This window comes from Lagopus muta, chromosome 6 (genome assembly GCF_023343835.1).
Source record: "Lagopus muta isolate bLagMut1 chromosome 6, bLagMut1 primary, whole genome shotgun sequence".
Classification (NCBI taxonomy): Eukaryota; Metazoa; Chordata; class Aves; order Galliformes; family Phasianidae; genus Lagopus; species Lagopus muta.
The window spans coordinates 11692155-11715759 of record NC_064438.1 but is presented as its reverse complement, the minus strand read 5'-3'; the positions used below and the strand labels follow the sequence as shown (position 1 = coordinate 11715759).

At 37.0% G+C, this 23605-nt stretch overlaps 1 protein-coding gene across 4 annotated transcripts in view; it reads left to right on the top strand.

The window, feature by feature from the left end:
• The window catches only part of PIK3C2A (phosphatidylinositol-4-phosphate 3-kinase catalytic subunit type 2 alpha), a 60816-nt gene that overhangs the window by 22899 nt on the left and 14312 nt on the right, over positions 1 to 23605 (top strand). For 3 of the 4 annotated variants that reach the window (XM_048947771.1, XM_048947770.1, XM_048947773.1), the window contains exons 2-14: positions 1029 to 2203; positions 7610 to 7716; positions 9317 to 9474; positions 12219 to 12339; positions 12973 to 13084; positions 13630 to 13709; positions 13810 to 13873; positions 16371 to 16514; positions 18155 to 18197; positions 18285 to 18498; positions 18577 to 18699; positions 20344 to 20511; positions 22806 to 22914. In XM_048947771.1, coding sequence (XP_048803728.1) covers positions 1094 to 2203; positions 7610 to 7716; positions 9317 to 9474; positions 12219 to 12339; positions 12973 to 13084; positions 13630 to 13709; positions 13810 to 13873; positions 16371 to 16514; positions 18155 to 18197; positions 18285 to 18498; positions 18577 to 18699; positions 20344 to 20511; positions 22806 to 22914 — 2553 coding nt within the window. In that variant the 5' untranslated portion in view covers positions 1029 to 1093. The remainder of the gene's footprint in view (positions 1 to 1028; positions 2204 to 7609; positions 7717 to 9316; positions 9475 to 12218; positions 12340 to 12972; positions 13085 to 13629; positions 13710 to 13809; positions 13874 to 16370; positions 16515 to 18154; positions 18198 to 18284; positions 18499 to 18576; positions 18700 to 20343; positions 20512 to 22805; positions 22915 to 23605) is intronic. The other variant, XM_048947774.1, reaches the window with a different exon arrangement.

The following is a 23605-nucleotide window of genomic DNA, read 5'->3' as shown; positions in this document are numbered from 1 at the left end:
AACCCTCCTAGCAGAAACTCATTATTCACGATTTTTATCTTGCTACTTGATATGCAGCTAGCTGTTGCTGGAAGACAGCTTATCTCCTGGAGTCAACTCTATCCCAACTGTGTTTAAAAGCTGTAGAAATAATACTGAGAACCAGATGGTTCTTCTGGTGACCTGTTGTAAAATTATCTTAATACAGAGGCATAGATATTGTGGTGCATGCAGGAAGCAGCATAATAGCACCAAGCACAAGATTGGAATTGGAGGAATGCAAGATGTCATTTTCTTGGCAATGGCCTTGTGAAAAGTAACCTTCCAGAGTTTCTTCCCTTACATAAGTGAATGACACTTCTTTTAAGGAGCTGTTAAAAGAATTAATGACAGCTGTACTTGAATAATCTGTCTCGCTTGTCCACAAAATGACATTTTCTAAGTGCAAATTCTGTGCTTAGGTGGGTAAAGTCAAATCCAAAGGAAGTGAGGTTCTTCAGCCGTTCGGTCTTTTTTTATTCCTTTCTTTATGGCCGTCATAATCGTGGTGTAGTTGTCAATTTGCTAGGCCTGTCATTTCTCCAATGTATGTTGAAGTAAACTGAGAGGCCTCTAGATTGTGTGCTTTACCAATGCTGGAATTTACAGTATTCAGGAAAAAAAAAAATCAGAACAGTCTTTTTTTTTCCCTCTGAAATGGAAACTGATTAAGAGTGCAGAATTGCTTCAAATCTGAAGTTGATTAAGTACCCAAATGCATCTTTTTCAGTCTGAGGTTTAGTGGCACAAATGTAAACAAAGCACTTACTCTACCTACCTGTAAGTACCAATAAGAGAAGTAAATGGGTCTTGTGGAATGCTTAGCCTGTGAATGTAATTCTGTGACTTCTCTTAAGTTGTGTTTAAAAAAAAAAAGTGATGTCTTTAAACATTTATGCTCCAAGTTTCTGAAGGATGTGTGCAACCTTGTAATTTGGTGGTATGCGGCTTAGTACTTCTTTGCATATAATTTCTTTTATGCTTTTTCTAATGTTTCATTTCTTTTCCAGAGCTGCTGAACCTATTCTGAAGCCAAAGGTAACCTAGCAGTAGGAGGGACTTGTTGCTTCGTTAAATGGACATTTGCCCTCACGGTATGGCCCAGTTATCCAGTAGCAATGGATTTAAACAGCGCTCATCACCTTCTTTGGCAACTGCAAGGTCAAAAGACGTGGACAAAGAGGAGGCACTGCAGATGGAAGCTGAGGCATTAGCTAAGATGCAGAAAGAAAGAGGTATAGCTGGTAATAAACAAACTTCTCGTTCTTTAAGCAGCACTGGGCAAAAAACACAGACACATAGCAAACACGACCATGATCTCATGGTGTTTCCTGAGTCTGATGCCAAGAGAATGGAAGATAAACTAAGTACCATTGACATAGAGAAGCTTACTCGTGCTGAACTGGAGAAACTGCTGCTGGATGACAGTTTTGAATCTAGTAAAGTACCTGCATTACCAGTAACTCCTATTTTGACCCCATCTCTGTCTTCACAATTTTATATTGGGCCTACTGGTCAGAGAGGACAGTGGACACCTGGGATACCAGCACCTGTGACATGCACTTTACCTCCTATTTACCCCTCAGCTTCTTATATAAAACAGACTGGCGTATTTCAGAATGGATTCCATCCGAGTATGTCCTCTTATCACTCTAGAGAACCTATTTATTTTGGTCTTCCAAGGCAGTCGCAATACATTTCATATCCACTGGCAGCTACTACACCTTTCCATCCACAAGGAAGCCTACCTATATATCCTCCAGTACTTACACCAGAATTGGCAAAAGTATTTGACAAAATTGCAAGCACCTCAGAATTTCTGAGAAATGGGAAGTCAAGCACAGACCTAGAGATGACTGCTATAAAGTCTGCAGTTTCCAGCCTACCAGCCTCAGAAAAATGCAGAGACATCAGTAAATTTGACTGGTTAGATTTGGATCCCCTCAGTAAACCAAAAGTGGATAGTGTGGAGACTTTGTATAACGCAGAGGATCACGGAGAGCTAGCATCAGGTATGACAGCCGAAGATCCGTGGGATGCTGTGCTGTTAGAAGAGAAGCTGTTAGTAACTTGTCATCTGGAAAGAAAACTAAATGGGAAATCTTCTGGAGCAACCGTTACAAGGAGCCAGTCCTTAAACATGCGCACAGCTCAGCTTGGGAAGCTACAAGGCCAAACATCACAGGTGTGTAAATCAATATTTTTAAGTAGTGCTATAAGGATAATGATTAGTCACAGTATTTAAGGACACTTTAACATCTGTTTGTGAAATACTATCTGACTTGTCCAGGCAATGTGATGTTACTGACATATGCGTGCTTCAGTGATGTTTTAAAAACTTGAGCATTAGTACTGAACGAAATCCTAAAGTAAATACTACTCTGTTATCTTTCCAAATTTACCAAGGAAACTGCAGTTTTCCCACATGTTACAGAAGAGAAATGAAAATAACCTTTACATCAATGAAGTATTTAAACCATATTAATAAATACTTAAACTCCTGAGGAAATCAAACAAGGCTGCAAAGTAAAGGTGGCGAGGTAGATGTTGACAGCTTTCATCTTGAGCAGGCTCTATCTCAGACTCAGAAAAGTGGTGTTTTCACCTTATATTTCAACCTGTCTGCTTTGTTTTTCTTAAAGAAAAAAAGGTGCTGTAGTCAAAACCATTTTCTGCTTTCCCTTGCACAGGATCACTGTTAATTCTCTTTTGTAGACCATTCCTCCACTCTGTTTAATGGAGGGATGCTAAAAATATGGTAACCAAAACTTGTAGATAAATATGCAGTTCTTGAAGGTGGGATTCTTTGTGGGTGTTGATAGGTCAGAAACTCTGTATTTGTGTGCTAGAAAACCATCTTTGTGGAATGTTAGTTGCCTCGGGTGCAGAGCAAAAGGCTCATCTCTGCTCTAGGACCACAACATCTTTCAATAGAAGTTCAAGACAAAAGTATCAGCGGACCCTCAAGTTATGATGCTCATCTTTTTGGACACAAAGCATAGTTTCTGTGGAAACTAAACTGTACAGCATGTGATCATGACTTTATTGGCCGTATTGTCCAGGTAATTATGCCTCCAGAAGTACACCCTGCCCTTGCCCAGTAGAAATCTGGGAAGTGAGGGTTGATTATTTAGCTTTTCCTATATTTTTAAATTCCTCTTTATATTCCTGAAAGATGTATCTTTAGAAAACATCAGTCCCTTCACTATGAAGTAAATATGAAGATCTGTGCATTTAAAAAAATATATATTTTTTGATAGAGTACAGAGGCTGGAGAAGTTTTCAGTGGAAAAATCCACACCCTGGCAAGGATGGTAGTGGCAGGAAAATGACATTTGTAGAGACTGGCTGGAGGCAGGGATTAAAAGATTTGTTCACCTTGGAGACTTAGAATTGCACTGTTTCAAATCTGATTTATTGTCTTTCTAGGTGTTTTTAACAGAGGAGGGACAAGCTTTAAAAGTAACTATTACCTATCAAGGGTGCTTTCCAAATTGCTCCTTAATTCCTCAGTCCCCAGCCTGAACTGGACTATTTCATCCCCACCCCCCAAGGAAAGGAATATTTGTAAGGCTGATTCTTTATGTCTGAATTTCCATTAAGGTAGAATTTCTGGCCACTGCTTTGGAGTATTTCCTGTTTTTCTAGACTAGTTGTCAGTGTTCTGGCACACATCTACTCGAAAGCCTAGGAAGAAGAAACAAAAAAAAACCTTAGAGGAAAAAAAAAATCCTTTGCTTTTCTTCTTCTGCATCATTATTTTTAAAATAGTATGTGAAGATCTTGGATCTAACTTCTTTTTTTTTTTTTTTTCCTGTTCCTCTTTCCAGTGTTAAGCTGTGAAATCTGAGCTCAGTTATTCGCTAGTGTTTGTCTGGAGAGGCAGGTAAATTCGGGCTCTTCAGCAGTTTGCTTCTTCACTTTGTCATTTTATCCAGTGGTGTGCATTGTCTGTCTTCCAGTGATGTTTAGTTGGTTGCAGTGTTACTACTGACAGTTTGTACTGGTTGGTGCTTCTGATGTGCTGTGTGTGGAGCCTGATTGTTGCTGAATGCAATCTCTTTTCTCTGTGAATTCCAGGATTCTGTCAAGAATCAGAATCTAGAAGGGTCTTACTTGCTCATAGGTCCATTCCCATGCGATTTGCAGAAAACTACCCAGCTCATAAAATGCTTAGACTCTGCCTTCAGTGCTTTATTTTTTAACTCTTGCCACCTCCCATTTAAAGGCTATTACAGCCCCTCACTGTTGTTGTTAGTCCTCTGAGTTTCATTAGAAATGCATTCCTAACCAGTTCTTGGCCAGTTTTCTTAATAGGATGAAACAGCAGCTATTAAAGAATGATTTTGATGTTGAAGATGACTTACGAAAATCTTAATTCTGTGTATGAGAGCATATATACCACGTGCTTTATGCAGGGACATGAATAAACTCCTAACAAGGGGAGGCCTTCTGCTTCATATATCTTTATTGTATTTGCTTTATTCATGATGACATCACATCAGCAAATGTTGATCCTGTGATCAGTTAATGTATTTGAATCTTTTTCACCATCTTTTTCAGACAGGTTCTTGGTTTATGGCAGTGGATGCCCAACTGCAAGCTTGTGATTTCCTTCCTACCTGTGTTCCTGCTTTTGGTGTAATATTCCAGTTCTAGCCTCTATTATAAACCTACCTGAGATTCCAAAGCTGGGATGTTTCTGCTTCTTGTCTAAGCATGAGTCTCTTAGATTGAGATACTTCCACTCAACATGTTGCTTTTGCTTGTCCTGTGCATACTTACTTTTTCTTCTGTAAATAACATTTCAACATGCATAGTATGAATTTGAGCTATTTTGCCCTTAATTTTGGCAATTTTCTTGTACTTTATCCCACTGACCTCCAGCAGTACATTTCCTTCAAAGTATTTCCTGAAGTCTTGCACCTTACTAGTATGAATCACTTTTTTTCTGAATCACCTTATAGTTCACTACTCCTCCAGCCAGAACCATTAGTAAGAGTTTCCTGTGATAATTTTGGTTCCGTAATGTTATTTTTAATCCCTTGAATCAATAGAAGGATTTGAGTTCTATTTCGTATTCAGTAAAGTATCCATGCATCCCCTTTAAATGCTTCAGTGTTCATCTCTCCTTTCTAAAAGTGGAGGCAAAGTCATTATGTCCTATTTTAGATGCTGTCTTCTCTAGAAGTTGAAGCTGAAATCTTTTGACTTCATATTCTTGTGGGGTCCAATTCAGTTTGACTTTTGGTAGTGCACTGAACAGCTTGTATCAAACCTTGAGAGAAGTTGTATTTGCAGACCACTTCTATTTTTGTAGGCTGTGCTGAAATGAGGCATTTTTCTCAGACAGCTGTTTATTTGTTTTGGCCTGAAGTGCCTTCCTTACAAGTTATTTCCTGTGACTGCAAGTTCTTACACCTCTTAAATTGGCTCATCTAGAAGGTAAAGAAATTCAGATCTTGCTTGTAGCCTAAGGACCTCATCGATCACCTAATTAGTCCAGTGTGTGTTAAACAAATTCTTAGTTCATTAGAGCTTGTCCTCTTGAAATTATCTTCTGAAAAATGATCAAATCTAAGTAGTGAAATGTAACTTAAGAAAAACAAGTAGGTATTTCATGTTCTTGATGTCATGCTAGGAGGTAATTCCCAACAAAACAAATCTGTAATAGCCTCCAGTTTTTCTTCTCATTCAAATGTGACTCTCAGAACGACTATGGATAACCAAATAAACCTTTTTTTCTTGGCTGGTTGTGTTAGAACATATTGTACACAGGCAAGCTTAGCCAGGGTGAGCAACTGCCTTGTAGTTCCCTACACTTGTCTGGGTTCAGCAGCCAACTAACCTGCAAATCTTGTTATTTGTAACTTGTCACACAGTGTAACAAGGGAGTTTTGTGGCCAGTTCTGACCAGCAGTTGGTTGACTCCTTATCAAAGGTGTTCACCTTTCGCTTTGTTTGCTAGCTTCCCTTTTCCTTGTTGCTATTGTGTAACTGTTTAAAGAATTCATGTTGTAGAAACAATAACGCAGGCTTGGCAGCAGGTTTTATGTGATCAGAAGTGTTTTTGTTTGATAGAACTTGTCTGAGAGGTTAGAATGAAGCTTTCTGAGCTTAAGGTATCATACCTGCATACCTGTTCATGAGTCTCTTTCTGGGTCTTGTGGCTTCCCAACTTCCTGTGGCTAATCCCCATAATCCCCAGCTGCAAAGGATTTATCCCTTTGAACTGATCAGTGTTCACAAAACTGACATTTTAGCTGCAATAAGTAGATTTAAATGCACTTCAGATTACAAACATTGGGTGCATATATATTTTCCCTTCAAAGTTAATGGTGTAATACTTAATCATTGTAATTTAATTAAAATGAGCACTGAAAGAAAAAAGATCTTAACTCTGCGTTTGTTTCACATTTGACTCCTTCAGTCTGAGTTGCCAACGTTGTCAGGTTGTACCTGGCACAATCTAATGAAATGAGATGCTCAGCTCATTTTGTCAGCTAGTAACAAACAACCCACATTCTGGTTAAGTAGTTCTCTATTTCTTTTATCTTTATGAAGAAATGATTACGACGATTTTCAGAAAAACAATAGCATGATCTGCTTTCTTTCTGGACTTCTGGTTGGATTTCTGTAACGTTTCTGTAAGCATTGCAAAAGCTCTGCATGCAGAAGAATTGGTTGGAAGGCATCATCCTCTAAGTGTGCCATGCTCCTAGGATTCCTTAGGATCAGCTTATTCTGTGGAGCAGTTGCCTGGAGTTCCACGAGTGCTTCAAGCTGCTGCTGACTGCTGGGCTGTGAGTGGTTAGCTCTACCTCAACCCTGCTGCCTGTTCCAGCTCGTGCTGGCATCTGTATGGCTATTTTGTGTATTGTATGTATGTGAATTGGATCAGAAACAAGGTTGTATTCAAAGCTATTGCACTTGTAAAAACAACAAGAAAGCTCTGTTTGCTACAGGGTTTATTTTTTTTCAAAATGCAGATCACTTTTAGGAATTGTTTTTGGGCTGGATACTTTAAGGGAAGATGGTTTGCATTCATGGGTGTGTGGGGAGTGCTGGGGACATAAGAGATCAAAACAGCACGAATTTGTTACCATGAGATTTCTTCTGAGTTTGCATTCTGAATGCTGCTTTAAGTATGCAGTTTATCTTGTCCTGCTTTGTAGGTGAAGCTAGTCATGGTTAGATTTGATGTGTAATGGTTCTTTGTGGGGCTCCATACTGAAGGCTGAATGGCAGAAGTGGAAGAAAAAAAGCAATTTGCTCTCCTCATCATGTTCAGCAGAATCTGGCCAAATGCCCGATGTCATTGCTCACTGCTGAGAGCCCAGGAGCTGTTACACTTGTAGCTTATTCTTAACTAACATTGATACTGTCAGATAAATAAATTGCTTTCTTTGAAGAAGTCTTTGTTTCAATGAATCTTTATTTTTCAACTCGGTAGTGATGCACATGTTTCCCCTTATATAAATAGATATAAAACTGATAATAGAACTCAGTTGTCTGAAATTCTGTGTACTGCATGTGGCTTTGTAGGCTCCAGGAATGTTTGCAGCTATTTAAATACTGTATTATCTTTGAGTTGCAGAAAGACAATGGGACCACTGGCACGCTGACAGAAAATGTGCTTCTCCAAGAAATTGAAGGGCAGAATCAAGAACTGTCAGCTTTTTCTCAAGCAGTTACAAAGTAAGAAATTACTGGAAGTAGCGTTCAGAAGAAGAATCATTACTACTTTTATATTGGAAACACACATAGTCAGGAGGACTGCTGCTAGTTTTTTTTTTTGCTTGATGAAGTAGACTTTTTGTATGTATTTTTCCCTTTGGTTATCCCAGTTTTTCTTGTTTTTTATTGTGATTTTTCAAAAATGTAACAAAATCCTGAGAGTGTTCAGTAGTATGAAGTCTCCTTTTTATTCTTCTGATCCTGTGACTTTCCTTAGTCACTTTCCTCTCACTGTTTTTTTCCTGGTTTTGCAAAGCTTTTTATTTCTAACCTTAGAGTATTTTCTGTATCTTCATTATGTCTTTATCTCCTTCTGTTTTTCAGTACAAATTCTTTTGAAATAACTCAGTCTTTATCTTAACTGATAGGCTTTGGCAAATCCCATCACTCATTTGTCTTTCTAAACCTTAAATGCTCTTTTATATCACTTCTACCACTGGAACTCTGTAGAAAAAAAGCTAGCAAGAACAGACAAAATCCCCTGTGTTCTTCCTGCTTTGCTCAGGTGGTGAAATTTCTTACGCATGGAACCAAAGGAGATGGAACTTGATAACTTGGTGTTCCTTCTGTTAATTTTACTTACTGCTGCAATTTAATGAGTCGCATCTTTGTTTTCTTCCTAGAGAAAGACAAACTAGGAGTCATGCCTCACCCATTCAAAATCCAGTAAAAAAATGGGAAATTAGAGTTCTTTGAATTTGTTGGTTAAGTGCTTTGTAAAACAGGAGTGTAAAAGCAATGAGAAGTCACATACAGTTTGCTGACAACACTGACAAATATTTCAAAATAAACCAGGCTTGTTAGAACAGTTTCTAGTTACGTTTAATTGCTGCCCTTTCTCAAGACCCAGCACTTAAAATATTTCTAAACTTATGGCTGCATAAATAAAGGGATCCTTTTTTTTTTCCCCTCACTCACACTCTTGTCAGGAGGCAAGAAAATGAGATAGGTGATTGTTATAGATGACTTCTGCTCATAATCTCCTATAATGCTGCTTTAACATTAATGGATAGTTAAATTCTTTTGTCCATGTTAAATAGTAGAAAGTGAAAAGCAGGTTATCAGAGGACTGTATTTCTTACTAGGTAAACATGTTTAATAATGTTTGTATCCTAAAGAAAAGCCTTACCTTAATTCAAGCCTCTCTCAACTTCCAGAGTTTAGATGCTGCTCAGAAATTCAGATTAGACATCCACAAGTTCAAACATGCAAAGAGTTTGGTAGTCTGTTGTACACAGAAGAATTTACTTTGTGTTCTAACTCAATTGCAGGCAAATGTTGTGAATTAGCTTTTATCCTGTAAGCTACATGGAAAACGTGCCTAACTATAATCTAGTTCTTTTTCCTACCTACTTTTGTATGATTCCTCTACCTACTATTGTATGATTATTGTGGGCAGTGTTCTGTTGAGAGTAGAAAAAATAGAATGCTTTTGTATACATGGTTTAGGTAGGAGCAGTAAGTGTTCTTTACTGCTCTGGCTTGTGGTTATTACTGTGTTCTTTTGCTTTAGTCATAAACTTATCCATTGCAATGCTTCATGAACTTTTTCTATTTACAGATTGAGGACCAAGTTTCCTTATACCAATCAGCAATCAAATCCAGGCTTTGTGCTGAGTCCAATCATGCTGCAAAGAAATATAACTGGGGAGAGTGCCAGTATCAAGGTTTCTATAGAAATCAAAGGATTCCAGCAGCCAGTAACTTTTACATGTGATGGTATGTTTCTACTTTTTAAACTGGAATTTGCTTGTAAGGCTTAGAATGGCGGATTGAGACTGCATACTTGGTGTAGGCCAGTGGCTTTTTAAAGTCTTGTAATCCCAGGTATTGGTTACAGGGATTGCTTGCGGGGGATGTGGAAAGGTAGCTGAAGGAAGAACCTAAATGTGGGTCACTGACTCCATCAGAAAATACTTAGAAGCTGACAAATTGGAACAGTTTTCAAAAAAGAAAACCAAACAAGCTAGAAGTGCTGTTCTATCCACAGCTGGGAATATTAATACAGCTTTTCAAAAGTTTGACCTACTTTATGATAATTGGGAGAGAAGGGAGGGGAAACAGATTCAGAACTTTCATCAATTTTTTTATTCAAACGTTTGCTAGGATACTTAAAGCTATTTCAGATTACCTGAAAATACAGACAAATTGCTGTTGGGAAGTAAGAATAAATGCTGAAATTATTCTAGCTATCATGAGATCAATGTATGCTTGTCTACATGTATCAAAATGATGCTGGCTTGCTGTACTTCAGCTAGCTGGCCCAGTTTGTGGGTAATGAGGCATATTAGTTCGGGATGGAATTTAGAGGCTTGCCTTGTCCTTGGACATAAATTCATATTTGCAGTCAACACTGCACAGCCTGTCTGTATTAAGGCTGTAACTTTGGATGCCATCAACTTATGTCAGTTCTTGGTGATTAAATAAGTGCTGCTGATAATAAATTACCTCAGGAGCAGCTTACAGCTTAGTCTGTACATTGCTGTAATCTCTTAGGCTTGGTGAAAGCTCCCATTCCCAGGCCAGGTCACCTGGCAGTAGGTCTGTGCTGCAGCCCTTCTTATCATACACCTCTGTTGGGAAGCATAGACCCCTTAGAACTGGTTGTTCTCAGAAGATATGAAATTGCTCTACTATTCCCTTGACCTAGAAGCTGTACTGAAAAACAAGCTCCTAATGCATAAATATTTTCATTTAATGTTAATCTGCGGAACCTTACAGTTATTGTGCTTTGATTTAATACTCCTCTGTTAAGTGTAGCCTAGGAAGGGCTTATGCTGTTTATCTGTACGTTTGCTCTTCACTAATATTACAGGCTTAATCCTTTCCTACAAAAAGTTTTAGTAATGTAAAGAATTGTTATAGCTGTGGCCCTTTGTTTCTAGAAATTAGTGAAACCTTGGAACGTGGTTTATTCCTAGCCTCACTCGTGCCTCATTCTTTGTACTGTCTGCTCACATCCTTTTTTTCTCATTCTGAGACATCACCAATAAACTTCAAATCTTTCATCCCTAGCATTTGTAGGCATCTACAAGCACTGTAGCATATACTGTTACTAGACATAGGTGTATTTAAAGTTGCCCTCTTTCTCTAAGTCCACCTTTTCTTGGTAAATTCTTGCATATTTTAGCTTCCTAATGCTGGAGTAGCTTCATTATGGCTTTCAGTCCTGCTCAGATGGAACTGTAGCTTTTCACTGTCCTTATGGCTCAGTGTGTAGAGGGAGGGAAACAGGCCAACTGCCGAGTTCATTTGGGTGTACCTTTTGATCTGTGTATTAGACTTTATAGGGAAGTACAAGTCTACTTGAGCAGTCGTGTCAGAAAGAAATGAGCCGCTTTCAATAAGATAGAGGGGGTAAAAAGGTGGTAACGTCTCCAGTTAGTTTGTAATGCTTCACAACACTGACAGACCTTAAGCAGAGACCTTAAACAGAGCCTGAGTACAGCACATAAGCTGTCGCTGCACCTTTTTATTCCATCATTCACCATATTTTCTGCTGTTCTGAGTTCATACTTACTGTTACTTGTTGTCAAGCTATACTCATTCTTCATTCACCAAATACCATTGTGCTTATAGTAAGTCATCTGATAGTGAGATGAAGCACTTGTTTTCTTACAGAAAATATGGTTTGAATTTACCTGTGTATCCAGCATAGTAGTAGCATCTCTTATGAGTAAGAAAATTAAGATTAGGTCAATGGGAAAAAAAGAAAACTCTGAGGGTACTGCTGAAATAAAATAAATGCTTCTGTATAGTGTTTTTTTAGGGAACTTTGAGGAACTTTGACATCATTGGCAGATGATTCAAAGGCAATCAGAAAGTAGGTAGGGAGGCATAAGGAATGTTTTTTAAATAAGCTTTCTGTGTTAAAACATCTGTCTTCTCTTTCTGCAGCAACAGCTGGTGCCTGTAGGAGAGTGAATGTGAGGCTTGACTGAGGTTATTTCTTTTGCTATGCGTTTGTTGGTTAGAAAGGAAAATTGACTTTCAAAACATTTGATACCTGACAAAAAAGCTTTGGTAGTTAAGAGTTGTATTTTGCAAAAGCTTGATAATGCTTGCTAAGATCATTGATCTGATCTCATTGTGAAAGCTGCTCTAGATAAATTAAAAGGGAAAAGATTTCCAGTACAATTTCTCTCTGTTGCAGTGGGCTTTAATTTCCTCAAAAGTAACACAAATACAGAAGTTCTGTCATCAACTTTTAAGATAATGGTTTTTGAACTTCAGAGCACTCTAGAGTCATTTAATCATTTGTCATCTTTGTTGTTTAAGACAATCTTATTAAAAATAAATTTAAATGCTTTTCTTGTGTAAAACCTCCTGCAAAATATATAGTGAGTTAAGTGGTTTTGTACTTCTTGAAAAATGGCTACTCTGTACCCAAACTACTCTAAATATGTTTAGCATCATTTGCAATACACCTATATTTAACTTCTAGATGTCATTTCTTTAAACAGTGAGCTCTCCTGTTGAGCTTATAATAATGCAGGCACTTTGCTGGGTGCATGATGACTTGAATGAAGTGGACATTGGCAGCTATTTCCTGAAAGTCTGTGGCCAAGAAGAAGTTTTACAGAAGTAAGCCAAAGTCTTTCTCGTTCATGTTTAACTTCATACTTTTTAATGGCACAGTTACTGGCAAATTTATTTTTAATGATTAAATGCGTGAAAGTAGAAATCTTCAAAATGTAGGTACACATTTTGCACGAAGAACAGAAGTCTTTAGAGCTCCTGTGGGATGCAACAGACTCAACAGCTTCCCAGAAATCTGTTCTAAACTGCTATCTGTTGTGTGGAATACAATTTCTTCACATGCAGACTTCTAGAGCATTTCTGTAGATGGATGGTTTAGTTTTCAGGTCCTTTAAATGTCAATAACCAGGAAAAACTCTACTGATAACTTCTAATAATCCAATTTTTTTTTTTTTCCAAAGTGATTGAGTGGCAAATCCCCATTCATTTTCTGGGTTAGAATGTTTGGTTTTGGTGTTAACCATAGCAGTTAAGAGCTTTAGCAAAAATGCTGGTACCTGTAGTAGCATGCTAAAACTTCCACTGAAGAAAAACGCCATTGAGCAGTATGATGTGGAAACTCATTTACCATTTCCTTATTTTGAGCTCAGTAGGTTGCTTTTAATATTCCACATGAGTTCTCTGAAAAACACTGAATATTTTTGGTGTAAATAACTATAGCTTTCATTTGTTTTACAGTAAGCACTGCGTAGGAAGCCATGAATACATTCAGAACTGTCGGAAATGGGATACAGAAATTAAACTGCAGCTCGTGACCCATACTGAAATTTGCAGAGGTCTGGCACGAACAGTAAGTACCTTCTAAACTGCAGTAGCAATTTAATCTTAAAGAGTTTGAGAGTTTGCATTAAAGGTGATGGATCTGAGATGAAATCTGCTTTTGTAATTAACCCATCAGTAAATCTGTATGATGTTGGGAATTGTGTTCTCCTCTCCTAAGAGCATGTGAAACATGGATAATGTGTCGTAAGACCAATTACTGCAGCTGGAAAAAGTGCACAGGTTTTTTATCTAAACTTAAGGCCTTAAAGAGAAGCAGCAGATTTCAGAGTTGAAGATAAGCTGAAGACAGTTTTTGAGTTAAATTAGATGTATATCTGGCAACTGAAGAGAAAGGGAGGGAGGAACAGAGTTGGACACTCAGTAGCTGTTTCTCTTCTTTTCCACTGTCTCAATGTGAGCGTTTTTTGGAGGCTATTTGTTATTTCTTTTCAATTTTGAAGAAATAACTTCATATCTTTCCACTTTTATTCCATTAACAATGAGATGTCTAAAACATTATTATAGATGACAGGAAGTTGGAAACTATACTCAATATATAATATTTTACTGCAGGAAGAAGATGACAGAACACCCATAGACCTAACCAAACACCTCTACAAAGTAGAGAAGCCTTTCAGAGAACCTAATATAAGGTAATATGTAGGTTTTTTTTCATTATCAAGTTAATGCTGAATTTCTGACCAAGATTTTAATGCTCTTACGGATGTGCTTAATAGTTACTGTATCTTGCAGATCTTCTGTTGAAGAGCTTCTTGATATCTATCATAAGCAAACTGAAATAGCTCTGAAAAATGAGGTAAGGTCATTGCAAATTATTACTGAATCAAAAGTAGCATGGGAATTTTTACTGATAAGGCAGTTGGAGGAAAAAAGAAATTGCAGGTGTTCTTGGGAAAACTGAGATCTGAACAAGAAGTCAAATGTGAATTTGGAATAATTGGTTTTTAGATTGCTTTTTAAAATTTTCTTTCTGGCTTTTTCTGTGATCTTATAATTACCTAATCATTGCAATGGCAGTGTGTCTTCCCAGTCCTAAGGTGCAAAATAACCTTTTCCTCAGAAATGCTGGAAAAGGTGAATTTAGGGAAAAAGGTCTGTATCTTGACTATGTCAGTTGTCGTTATTCATGATACATTGCCAACAGATCCAAGTCTATACAATTAAGCTGTAAGGTGTATAGTAGAATTCACATGTTTGGAACACAGAAGTTAGTTTTACACAAAGCATAACAACATCTTACTCTGCAACTGGACTAATTTAAAAAAACCACAGTCAAAAATAGTGGGTATTTCACTCTAACTTGAAACAGCTTTCTGTGAAATAAAGTAATTTCCCTAATGCAAAAGTCTAGCTGAAGATAACCTACTTTGCTCCTCTGATGTCCTGGTTTCCACTGGAACAGTGTTAATAGCACACTGATGCTCTGAGTGATGGGAGTGTGATGCTGAGCTGCCTGCCAGGTTAAACCACAACAACCAGCTTAGGTTAACTCCTGATGGTAATTTAACTTGGAGACTGAAACCTTGAATAGCTTCTTTAAGAAGTACGTTTCTTAAAGTTTCTATAAGGAGCAGTCTTGAAATGAAAGACTTGGTGGAAATGAAAAGTATTATAATTAAGTCTGTTTATTAACTTTGTAGGAATGCAAGTCTCAACAAGCTGCTCTCCACTATTTACATATTCCCTCAATACCATTAGTTCATCAGATTTTTCAGTTCTCTTGATGTTTAACCACATTCTCAAGGATAGTTTCAAATGCGATCTTATTATAGAAGAGTGAGATGTTAACTGCCCCTTAATATGATGATGTTTTTGTTACTTTGCTCTTGCAGCTGCCTCCGATTGCTTATTTAACTGTTCACATGTTGAGGTGAGAAATATAAAAGGTTGCACTTCAGACTTATGTTCTGCTCTGTCTACAGAGTCTTTTTGAAGATGAGAGATGCATTTTGTAGGCGACAACTAAGTCCAAATATCAAGAATTATTGCTTTTAATTTTTTTACTTCCTGAAGTGACTTTCAGTACATATTCAGTAGCTGAAGTTCGTTAATCAAAGCAAAGCAGGGTGAGGTCTTCAGTAAATGACTCATAGGTAGCCTTTGAATTTGCATCTGTGGACACATTCAAATGTAAGCTAGTGTCCTTGTAATAATTTGAGAGCTGGTGAGGAAAATAGTAGTGGAGATTTTGCTTTTCATATGCTGAACAGCTGTTGTCTTCAAGTCATCAGCTTGGAAAGCAGGCTTAAACATTTACAGCATCTTCCAATTTCTAGAGTTATTTTCTTACCAGTGCAAAGTTAATTGTTGCCAGGTAACTCCCAATCCAAAAACTTCATTATTCAAATGGCTGTTTTGTTATCCATTTGCATGAAGGTCACATGAGAGTGTGTGCGTGTGGAGGGAATCAGTTTATATCTTAGCAAGAGAATATTACACCAATTCCTCCTACTCTAAGTGATCATAAGTGATGGTGAACAGAAGCTATACTTCAGGCCTTCAGAAAGAAAACAGAGATGTTATTTTGAAGCAAATATTTTTATTATCCGTATGTATTTTAGATGAAGACTGCTAATATTAAAACAAAATCTATAATTCTTTGGATTTAAATTAAGGGGTTTTTTTTTGTTTTTTTTTTTTTTTTTTTTCTGAAGAGAATATTGGGAGGTTATGTTGAAGTGTACAATTCCCCTTCCTTTTCACCCTCAGGATGGCAGTTTGCAATTCTTTGATTTCGAATCACCATTTAGGTTGAATAGTATGCACAGCAAAGAGTTGCAAGCAGTGTTTTTCAAACAGTAGGTTCAAGGTTATCAAAAAGATAAATATGTTCTGTTACAGAAACTAGAAGATAGTGTAAATATAGTTGGAATCCATGTGTTTAAAAGAACTGAAATTGAGAAGCGTTTTCTTTAGTGTGATTCTTTCCTCACACTCCTTGAATATCCTTTTTTTAAATCTGCTTTTTAAAAAAAATCACATGGGAATTTGAGCTTAGTATCTCGTTAGACAATATGTGCCTTGAGCTAAAGGGAAAATCTTTGTATTTCTTGGGGCACCATGCTGCACCCTGTGCTAGCTTTATGTTTACAACATTGCTAACTGAGCTATAAGGAAGTTTTCAGTATGGCAGCTTTTTGTTTAATCACATTGTTAAACTACAGGTAAATGTAATTGAGAAATGCATACCATCATAAAATCTTCTTGGCAATTCTTTCTTAAAAGTAATAAAGCAATATTGTGTTTTGCAGTAGTGACCACCTCAGTCTGTTCTTTCTTACATTTCTTATTAGAACCAACATAAAGCAGTGGATCACTTGATTAAGACTGTCAGAAAAATCTGTTCAACATTGGATGGTGTAGAAACTCCTGCAATAACAGAATCTGTAAAGAAGCTGCGGAGGGCTGTTAATCTTCCAAGGATTAAAGACACAGAGGTAAACTTGCATACTATAAATTACATTGTGAGGTGTGCTTTTTAAAACCAAAGGATAACATTTCATAGTCTTTGGTAGTTGCAAATACTATCAACAATTAAGAATTATATTTTCTCTTTCTTTTTTTAATATTTATTGCTATTTTACCTGATAGTTTCAGTGGTTTTTTTTATAACATTCATTTGCTGTTAATGTAGTGATCACTTGGAATCCAACTTGAAGGTATTTTTAAAATACTCTTTTCTAGTTCTGTAACTACAAATTTTGGGTCACAGCAACTGCTGTTCAATATTACCAAAGGAAATCCAGCTGTCCTCTAAAATCAATGCAGTAACGCTTAGATGAAGAATTAACATAATGTTTTGGGGTTTTTTTGTGCAGTACTTATAGGGAAAGCAGTGTCATGTTAAAACACTAGCAGTCCCATCGCTGGATTTCTGAGCATATGGACAAAAATGAAATCTTACCAGCAGTGCAGATTTTGATGATAGAATTGGCTTACAGTTAACTTGAGCACAGCTGGTCTCATATCACTTACTCGAAAAAAAAGTCACTAAAGGGAAGAATGTTCAAATAAAACAGCTAAATAGTCTTATAATGCTATTTCAGGCCATATTAAAAGGAATTGTGATTCCTCTGCTGTTTTCTTGCATTTTGTTGTTGTTGTTGTTGTTGTCTACAGTTATGTATTTGTAATACTAAGCTGAAATCTTGCAAAATCATAGACTGAATAAATACAGCTGTTACCAACTGTTCTCTTGCAGAGAAATGCAGAACATTTATGTGAAAGGTTAGGGAAATTCAAGATATATAAAGTTTCTGCCTTTTTTTTTTTTCTTTTAAAGATGAAAGTTTTAAGTTTCTGACGTAACTTTATGTTGACAAGTTGTTCAGTTAATGCATGGAAGTTGTAGGTAGAGCTTTCGTTCTTCTTTTGTTGTGACAGTTATCTCAGCTTTTAGGAATTCAAAGTTTTCCTTTAAGTTACCAATTCAGTTTTCATTAGAAGTTTTAGTTCTTATCACAAGTTGAATTTGGCATGAAGTCCTTCCTTACTTGAAGGGAGTAAATTCCCATGATTAGTTTGACGCCTGCAGACTTCAGCAGCGTCCTTGATGAGGCCAGACACTGCTGTAGTACTGTATCATGTTTAGACTCCCATCTGAGCAGACCAAGGAGCAAAAAACAACAGATATTGGCAATACCTACTGCTCAGCTTCCTCAGTTTGACTTTTTTTTAATCTTAACTACTCCTACAAAAGATGCCTTTCCAAAACAGCTATTTGAGCTTAAATTGATACATAATTAAGCTACTGGCTTCTGCTCTCATCTCTAACAGCCCCAAGTTTTCTCTCTACTGAGAGAAGCTTGAGTACTCTGAGCAATATTCCAATGTACTGAGCCTTGTAAGATATGTCAAGATATGTGACCTAACAAAAGGTTTTGAACTTGGTGAATAATTTCTGCATGATGTAGAACTTGTCGCACTATCAGTTATCATGAGGAACTTCAATTGAATAAAGAGATGTATTAAATGAACACAAACACGGTCCTAATTCAGATGTTTAATAATTTCTGATCAAGTTGATTCTTAAGGGTAGGTTTCTTGGTATTGGAATTTACTCTGACTTACTGTGTAGGTACCCCTGAAATGTGGCGATGATTCTAGCAAGAGCTCGTCTGGTGAGTAGAGTTCTTCAGTTTTATTAAAAGTGACTTCAAGGTTACTATTTTAAGGAAGATATGCATTAAAGATCGCTTACAATTTAGGCTCGCTGCAGCCTGAAAGTCCTCTGAAAGTGAGTATAGACCTGCTGACAAGAGCAGTTGAGGCCCTTCTGCGACTCCACATGAATTCATGTAGCAGCAGTTCTGCAGCAGTTTCTCCAAAAGATAACACTACCAAGGAAGCGTGGACTGCCACAGAACATCTCCAGTTCACAATATTTGCTGCACATAGAATTTCTCCTGATTGGGTATCCAAGTAAGTAATTTTCCAGTTGTAGAAAATCATCCCTTTATGGAGTTCTTTTTTGTTTACTTTACTTTGTTCTTTGTCCAGTTTTGAAAAATACTACTTGATTTGTTCTTTGACCCATAATGGAAAAGATCTCTTCAAGCCTGTTCAGTCCAAGAAGGCTGGCGCATACAAGAACTTCTTCTACTTGATTAAATGGGATGAACTGTAAGTGACTTCACAATACTAACTGCCCCTGCAAAATAGGTTGGTTTTCTTAGCTATACCTACCTAACTGCTGAATGCACTCATTCAATCAACTCTTGCTCCTAGTTCTACCCGAAGTGTTGAAAGAACAGCAAGTGAGGCTTGTGACCAAAATCAGAGATACTATTCTGAATGGTATTTGACCTCTCATTTTAAAAGTGGGAATGGAAATGCTGGACAATTGCCCTATGCCAGTGTATTTATAGAGTACAACTATAATGAGTTGGGAAGATTGTAGGATTCCTTGTAATGGGAATGGCTTGCACTGCTTAAGGAATGATGAATAAAGCTTGTTTTTTGAGCAGTTCTCAGATTTTCTAAATAGAGAAGAAAAGAAGCTGACTTCTATTGACATTGATGATGGATAGTTTTTTGTTCCAAATATATCACAGCAATTTTGTATCTAATTTATAAATCTAATTTAAAGTATTTCTATAAAGTGATCAGATGCAGAAGTGCTTAATCTGTCTATAGCATATGAGAATGTTTTGAGCTACTTAAGCTGGATTTCTCTTTTTGGAGCAGGGAAAGAGAGTAGAAAGGTAGAAGGAAAGGTATGCAGAGAAGAGACACAGAACAGCAGTTAATATCTGAGAGGGGAAAATATTTTTCATTATACACACTTACTCTTTTTGACTTAGTAGTATGAGGCAGTCTGTCATTATTGAAGAGTCAGGTGAGTTGCATGTTGCCCTATACCTTGTTTCCTGACAATTTTTAAAGCTCAGAGATGGACTCTGAATAATACTCTGAAAGCCTGCAGGGACAAATTATCGTAGACCAGAAATGAAAGCTCCAGGTTCTGAAATACCTGACAGCTGAGACTGCTTGGACTGCCTTTTTTTTTTTAAATGATGCAATGAATTAATTGTCAGATCTTTTGCTGACAAGAGATAGTGTATTGAAGTGAAAGATGTTAGACAGATTGCTTGTAAGCTGCTTAATATAGTTTGGGTGTTTTATAGTCTAACTGGCTTAGTAATATGCTGTGAATACGTACCAAAAAATCAGTCTATAAGTTACAGAAAATTAAAGAACACTTCAAGCAGTGAGAAAGTGTCAACAAAACTCTGGGTTGGAATTGTACAGTGAGGTGTATACTCCTCAGCTGCAACCTTTATGATTGCCAGCTTTGTACTGTTTGGTGAATTTAACTTACAGTAGTTCTTAAGGGATTGTTTCACTGGAATGGGATACTGTTGTCAGCTTGCTCTCCAGTCAGATGTGAGAGTTGAGGAGGTGGCTAACACAGAATTGTATGGTCCTGGTAGTGAGCAGAGTGGGAAGACAGGTTATGCTGGGTTGTGCAGTTCTGTGCAAGGAATGTGATTTAATAGAAGAAGATTAAAGAGGCTTGTTCTACTGCCTATTAAAAAGGGTTGTTCTAAATCTAGCTACCATACAGAATTGTAGTTTAGCAGATTTTATGAACTATTGGTGCAGAAGATATTAGAGTGGAATGTAATTGCACAAAAGTTTAGCATTTGTCCTTCGGTAATTTGAAAGCAAAAGGCATTGACTGATTATATGAATGACAAGCCTGTAATTTACTAATAATTGGTTTTCCTTCTATGACTGATTTATTTCAATGCTTTTATTTTATAGAATAATTTTCCCCATCCAGATTTCACAACTGCCTTTGGAATCAGTCTTATGTCTGACTTTGTTTGGAATCCTAAATCAAAGTAGTGGAAGTTCTCCTGATTCAAATAAGCAGAGAAAAGGCCCTGAAATGTTGGGTCAGGTTTCTCTACCTCTTTTTGATTTTAGGCGGTAAGTATCCAAAATATGGGTAAGCTTATTAATGTGATTTATTCTATATAAAGTTTAATTTGCTCCCGTAATTATAGAAACTGCTTCTTTGCTGCTGAATGTATTAGAAAGTGGCAAAGGTAGCAATCTTAAGGGGTATTCATATAGAAATAACACCGTCAGTTAAATATGTTATGGTATTTTCTTTTAACTGGTGGAAAACTTACCTGCAGGGACATGTTGAATGTTTGAATTAAAATGTTGGAAATACTACTGCTGACCCATCATAATGTGGACCAAAAGAGGTCATCTTAGCACCAAGGTTTGCAAGCATGCAGCAGCTGAGGATGTAATCACAACATTAATGAATTCCTTCAAGGAATCCACTGACATTCAGATCAGGATCTGTTCCTTCTAAATCATCCGTGGTTTAAATATCAATGGACATCACTACCTGCTGAACTGATAGCCTTCCTTCTTCATTGAAAGAATGCAGTCTTGATGAGTGTGGCATTTCATGAGTTTTAAAAGTATGTTATATTGGCCAGAGGCAGTTCAGTTGTTATTCGTATATATTTTAGCAGATAAAGTGCAGACAGCCAGTACATGAGTGATAGAGAATGCAAAAGAAAGTGTTTGCAGCAAGCAATGGATTCAGTAGGAATAGTGTCGAGTGCAGTGCAAAATAGAGCAGAATCCTGACAGCAGGTAAATGTATTATCCTTCCCTGTCACTGGATGAGAAATCTGCCAGAAATTGTTTTGAGATAGGAAAACTAACTTCTTCACTCACTTCTGTTTGTAGCTCTAGATATGGTGATGGCTCAAACTGTTATAGATAAAATACTTTTAATCTAAAGTCTGCAGTATTTATAAGTACTATTTTTTTTAGAGGTATCTCTGTCTTGGCTGTAAAATATTTGATGCTGTGTGTGTTTCAGTAAGTTTATATGTGTAGGAGCCAAACTACCAAAGGATTAAGTTTGATTAAATGTATCTTACCTTCTGGAAACATGAATTTTTCTAGTCTGATAATTGAATGGTAATAAATAATCCAGCAAGAAAGAAAATCAAATTACTGTATTACAAAGTTTTAAAAGATGTGTATTTTAAAACATATGTATATTTTAAAATAAATATGTACTTTCACAAATAGGCAGAACAAACCATTCCTGCTATTAACCTGTAAAAGTAACGGAGATCTCTCTGGTACTTCTTCAAGTGCAGTTGCAGATCCTCTTGTGCTCTTTTATCACTCAAAATGGAAAGTTTTCTATAATTTTCCTCAATTGAGCATTCCTGGATTTTTCCTTCTCCTTGAAACTTCCATTACTGGATGTATTCCAAAATGCTAATTGTTCTGGTAGCTGGTTCATGAAACTTCAATAAATAAGCTTGAACCGTGGATACCACAATTAGGCATAATGTTACAGAAATGATCACTGCGTTGCAAAACAACTTTGGGAATTACGCTTGGAATTTTATTTTTGTAAGTGATTCTGACTTCCAGATCCTACTAGAAGCTCATATTATCTACTTGTCAACAAAGACCCCCAGTCTTTCTTGGTCTCCTAGTACTCTGTACAGCTTATGTCTTTACGTGTGTTTTGCATTCTTTGCTTCTACACGGCGCTCTGTTTGTTCTATTTCTGCTTTCATATGCTGATCATTCCAAAAGGCTGCAGCTATGTAGCAGTTTAGGCTTTCCTGCACTGCAAAGATAGCTTGCAGTTGCTTTCTGTCTCCACTGAGAACTCAGTCTATTTTCACAAATGATCTTTCTTTCAGTCTTCAATTTAAATATTTTACTTTGGTCTCCTAAATGCCACATTTCATAATATGTGATTACAAACATCATTTTTATTTTAATTTAAATTGCAGAATTAGTCTTATTTCATGCTGCACCGTATTGTCATAGTAGCTAGCCTGGGGAGAGATCTGTATTTTCTGTTTATGTAGAGTGCTGCAGTAAGGTGTGTTGCACAAGAGAATGCTGAATGGCCTGTATAGGGCAGCTGTAGAGTTGCTAGAGTCTAATATGCTTACAGTCTAGAGAAATAAAGTCCAGATTTGTGTAATTAAAGACATGAGGCAAATATTTTAGTTGCAGTTGGAGGTAGTGTTGCTAGTGGGCAGGAGCTAAAAACTGTAGCTAACTAAACCAAGGGAAGAATAGAAAGTCATAGATAGGCTTTAATATGTCCAACTTGTTTTCCTCATGGCAACCATTGGGCTTTGTCAGATGGTATTTTAATAACTAATACTGTTGAAGCAAACAGACTGTGGCATAATACCTCTATGTGCTTTTTCTCTCAGATTGCTGTCTTGTGGGACAAAGCTCCTGCAACTCTGGACCTCGTTACATCCGAGTCATGCTTCAGGGATGGCCAGTAAGAAAGAAAATATGGGAAGAATAGTACTGCAGGTTATATATGATTCTGATTTGTCCTGACTCCATTTTTGTGAATATTGTGGCTAATTTTTACAGGAGTGGTAATAGATTGTTTTGGGGAAAGTGTAAATATTAAATCATATTTGTTAGCCAGTATAGAATAGCAGTTATTAAACTTTAAGGACAAAGAATGGAAAGCTGCTGTAAACATATGCATTTACAATCATTCTGGTGAAGTTGAAAAAAATTGGAAATGCCTTGGTCTTAGATATCTACTTATCAGTACTGACAGAGAATATCTTTTGAAACACAGTCCGTAGAGATGTGTGTGAAAGAGGAATTTCTTGGAACAAATGGTAGCAATTCCAGTTTCTTTACAGAATGCAAGTGCCTCTCATCCTCAATTCAGTGTTCAAATTTCCCTAAGAGAAGGTACCTTGTTAGGCATGGCTTCACAGTCCCAACATGTCATTAGAGGTGATGGTTAGATTGAAACCACTTGGTGTGGGGTTTTTTGGATTAATCCCAACTCCAAGATTGGATTGTAAAACAATGCAGTTGTCATACAGTTAAGGACAGTAGTTATGTAGAAGAAGTAAGATTGGGAATAAAAATCAGTAACCATGCCTGAAAACTATTACACATGCAGATCTAAGGAGCTGAGATTCCCAAAAACCTGATGCTGCTGGAAGGGGAAGCTCTCTGCACTTTTCTTAGGAGGTTG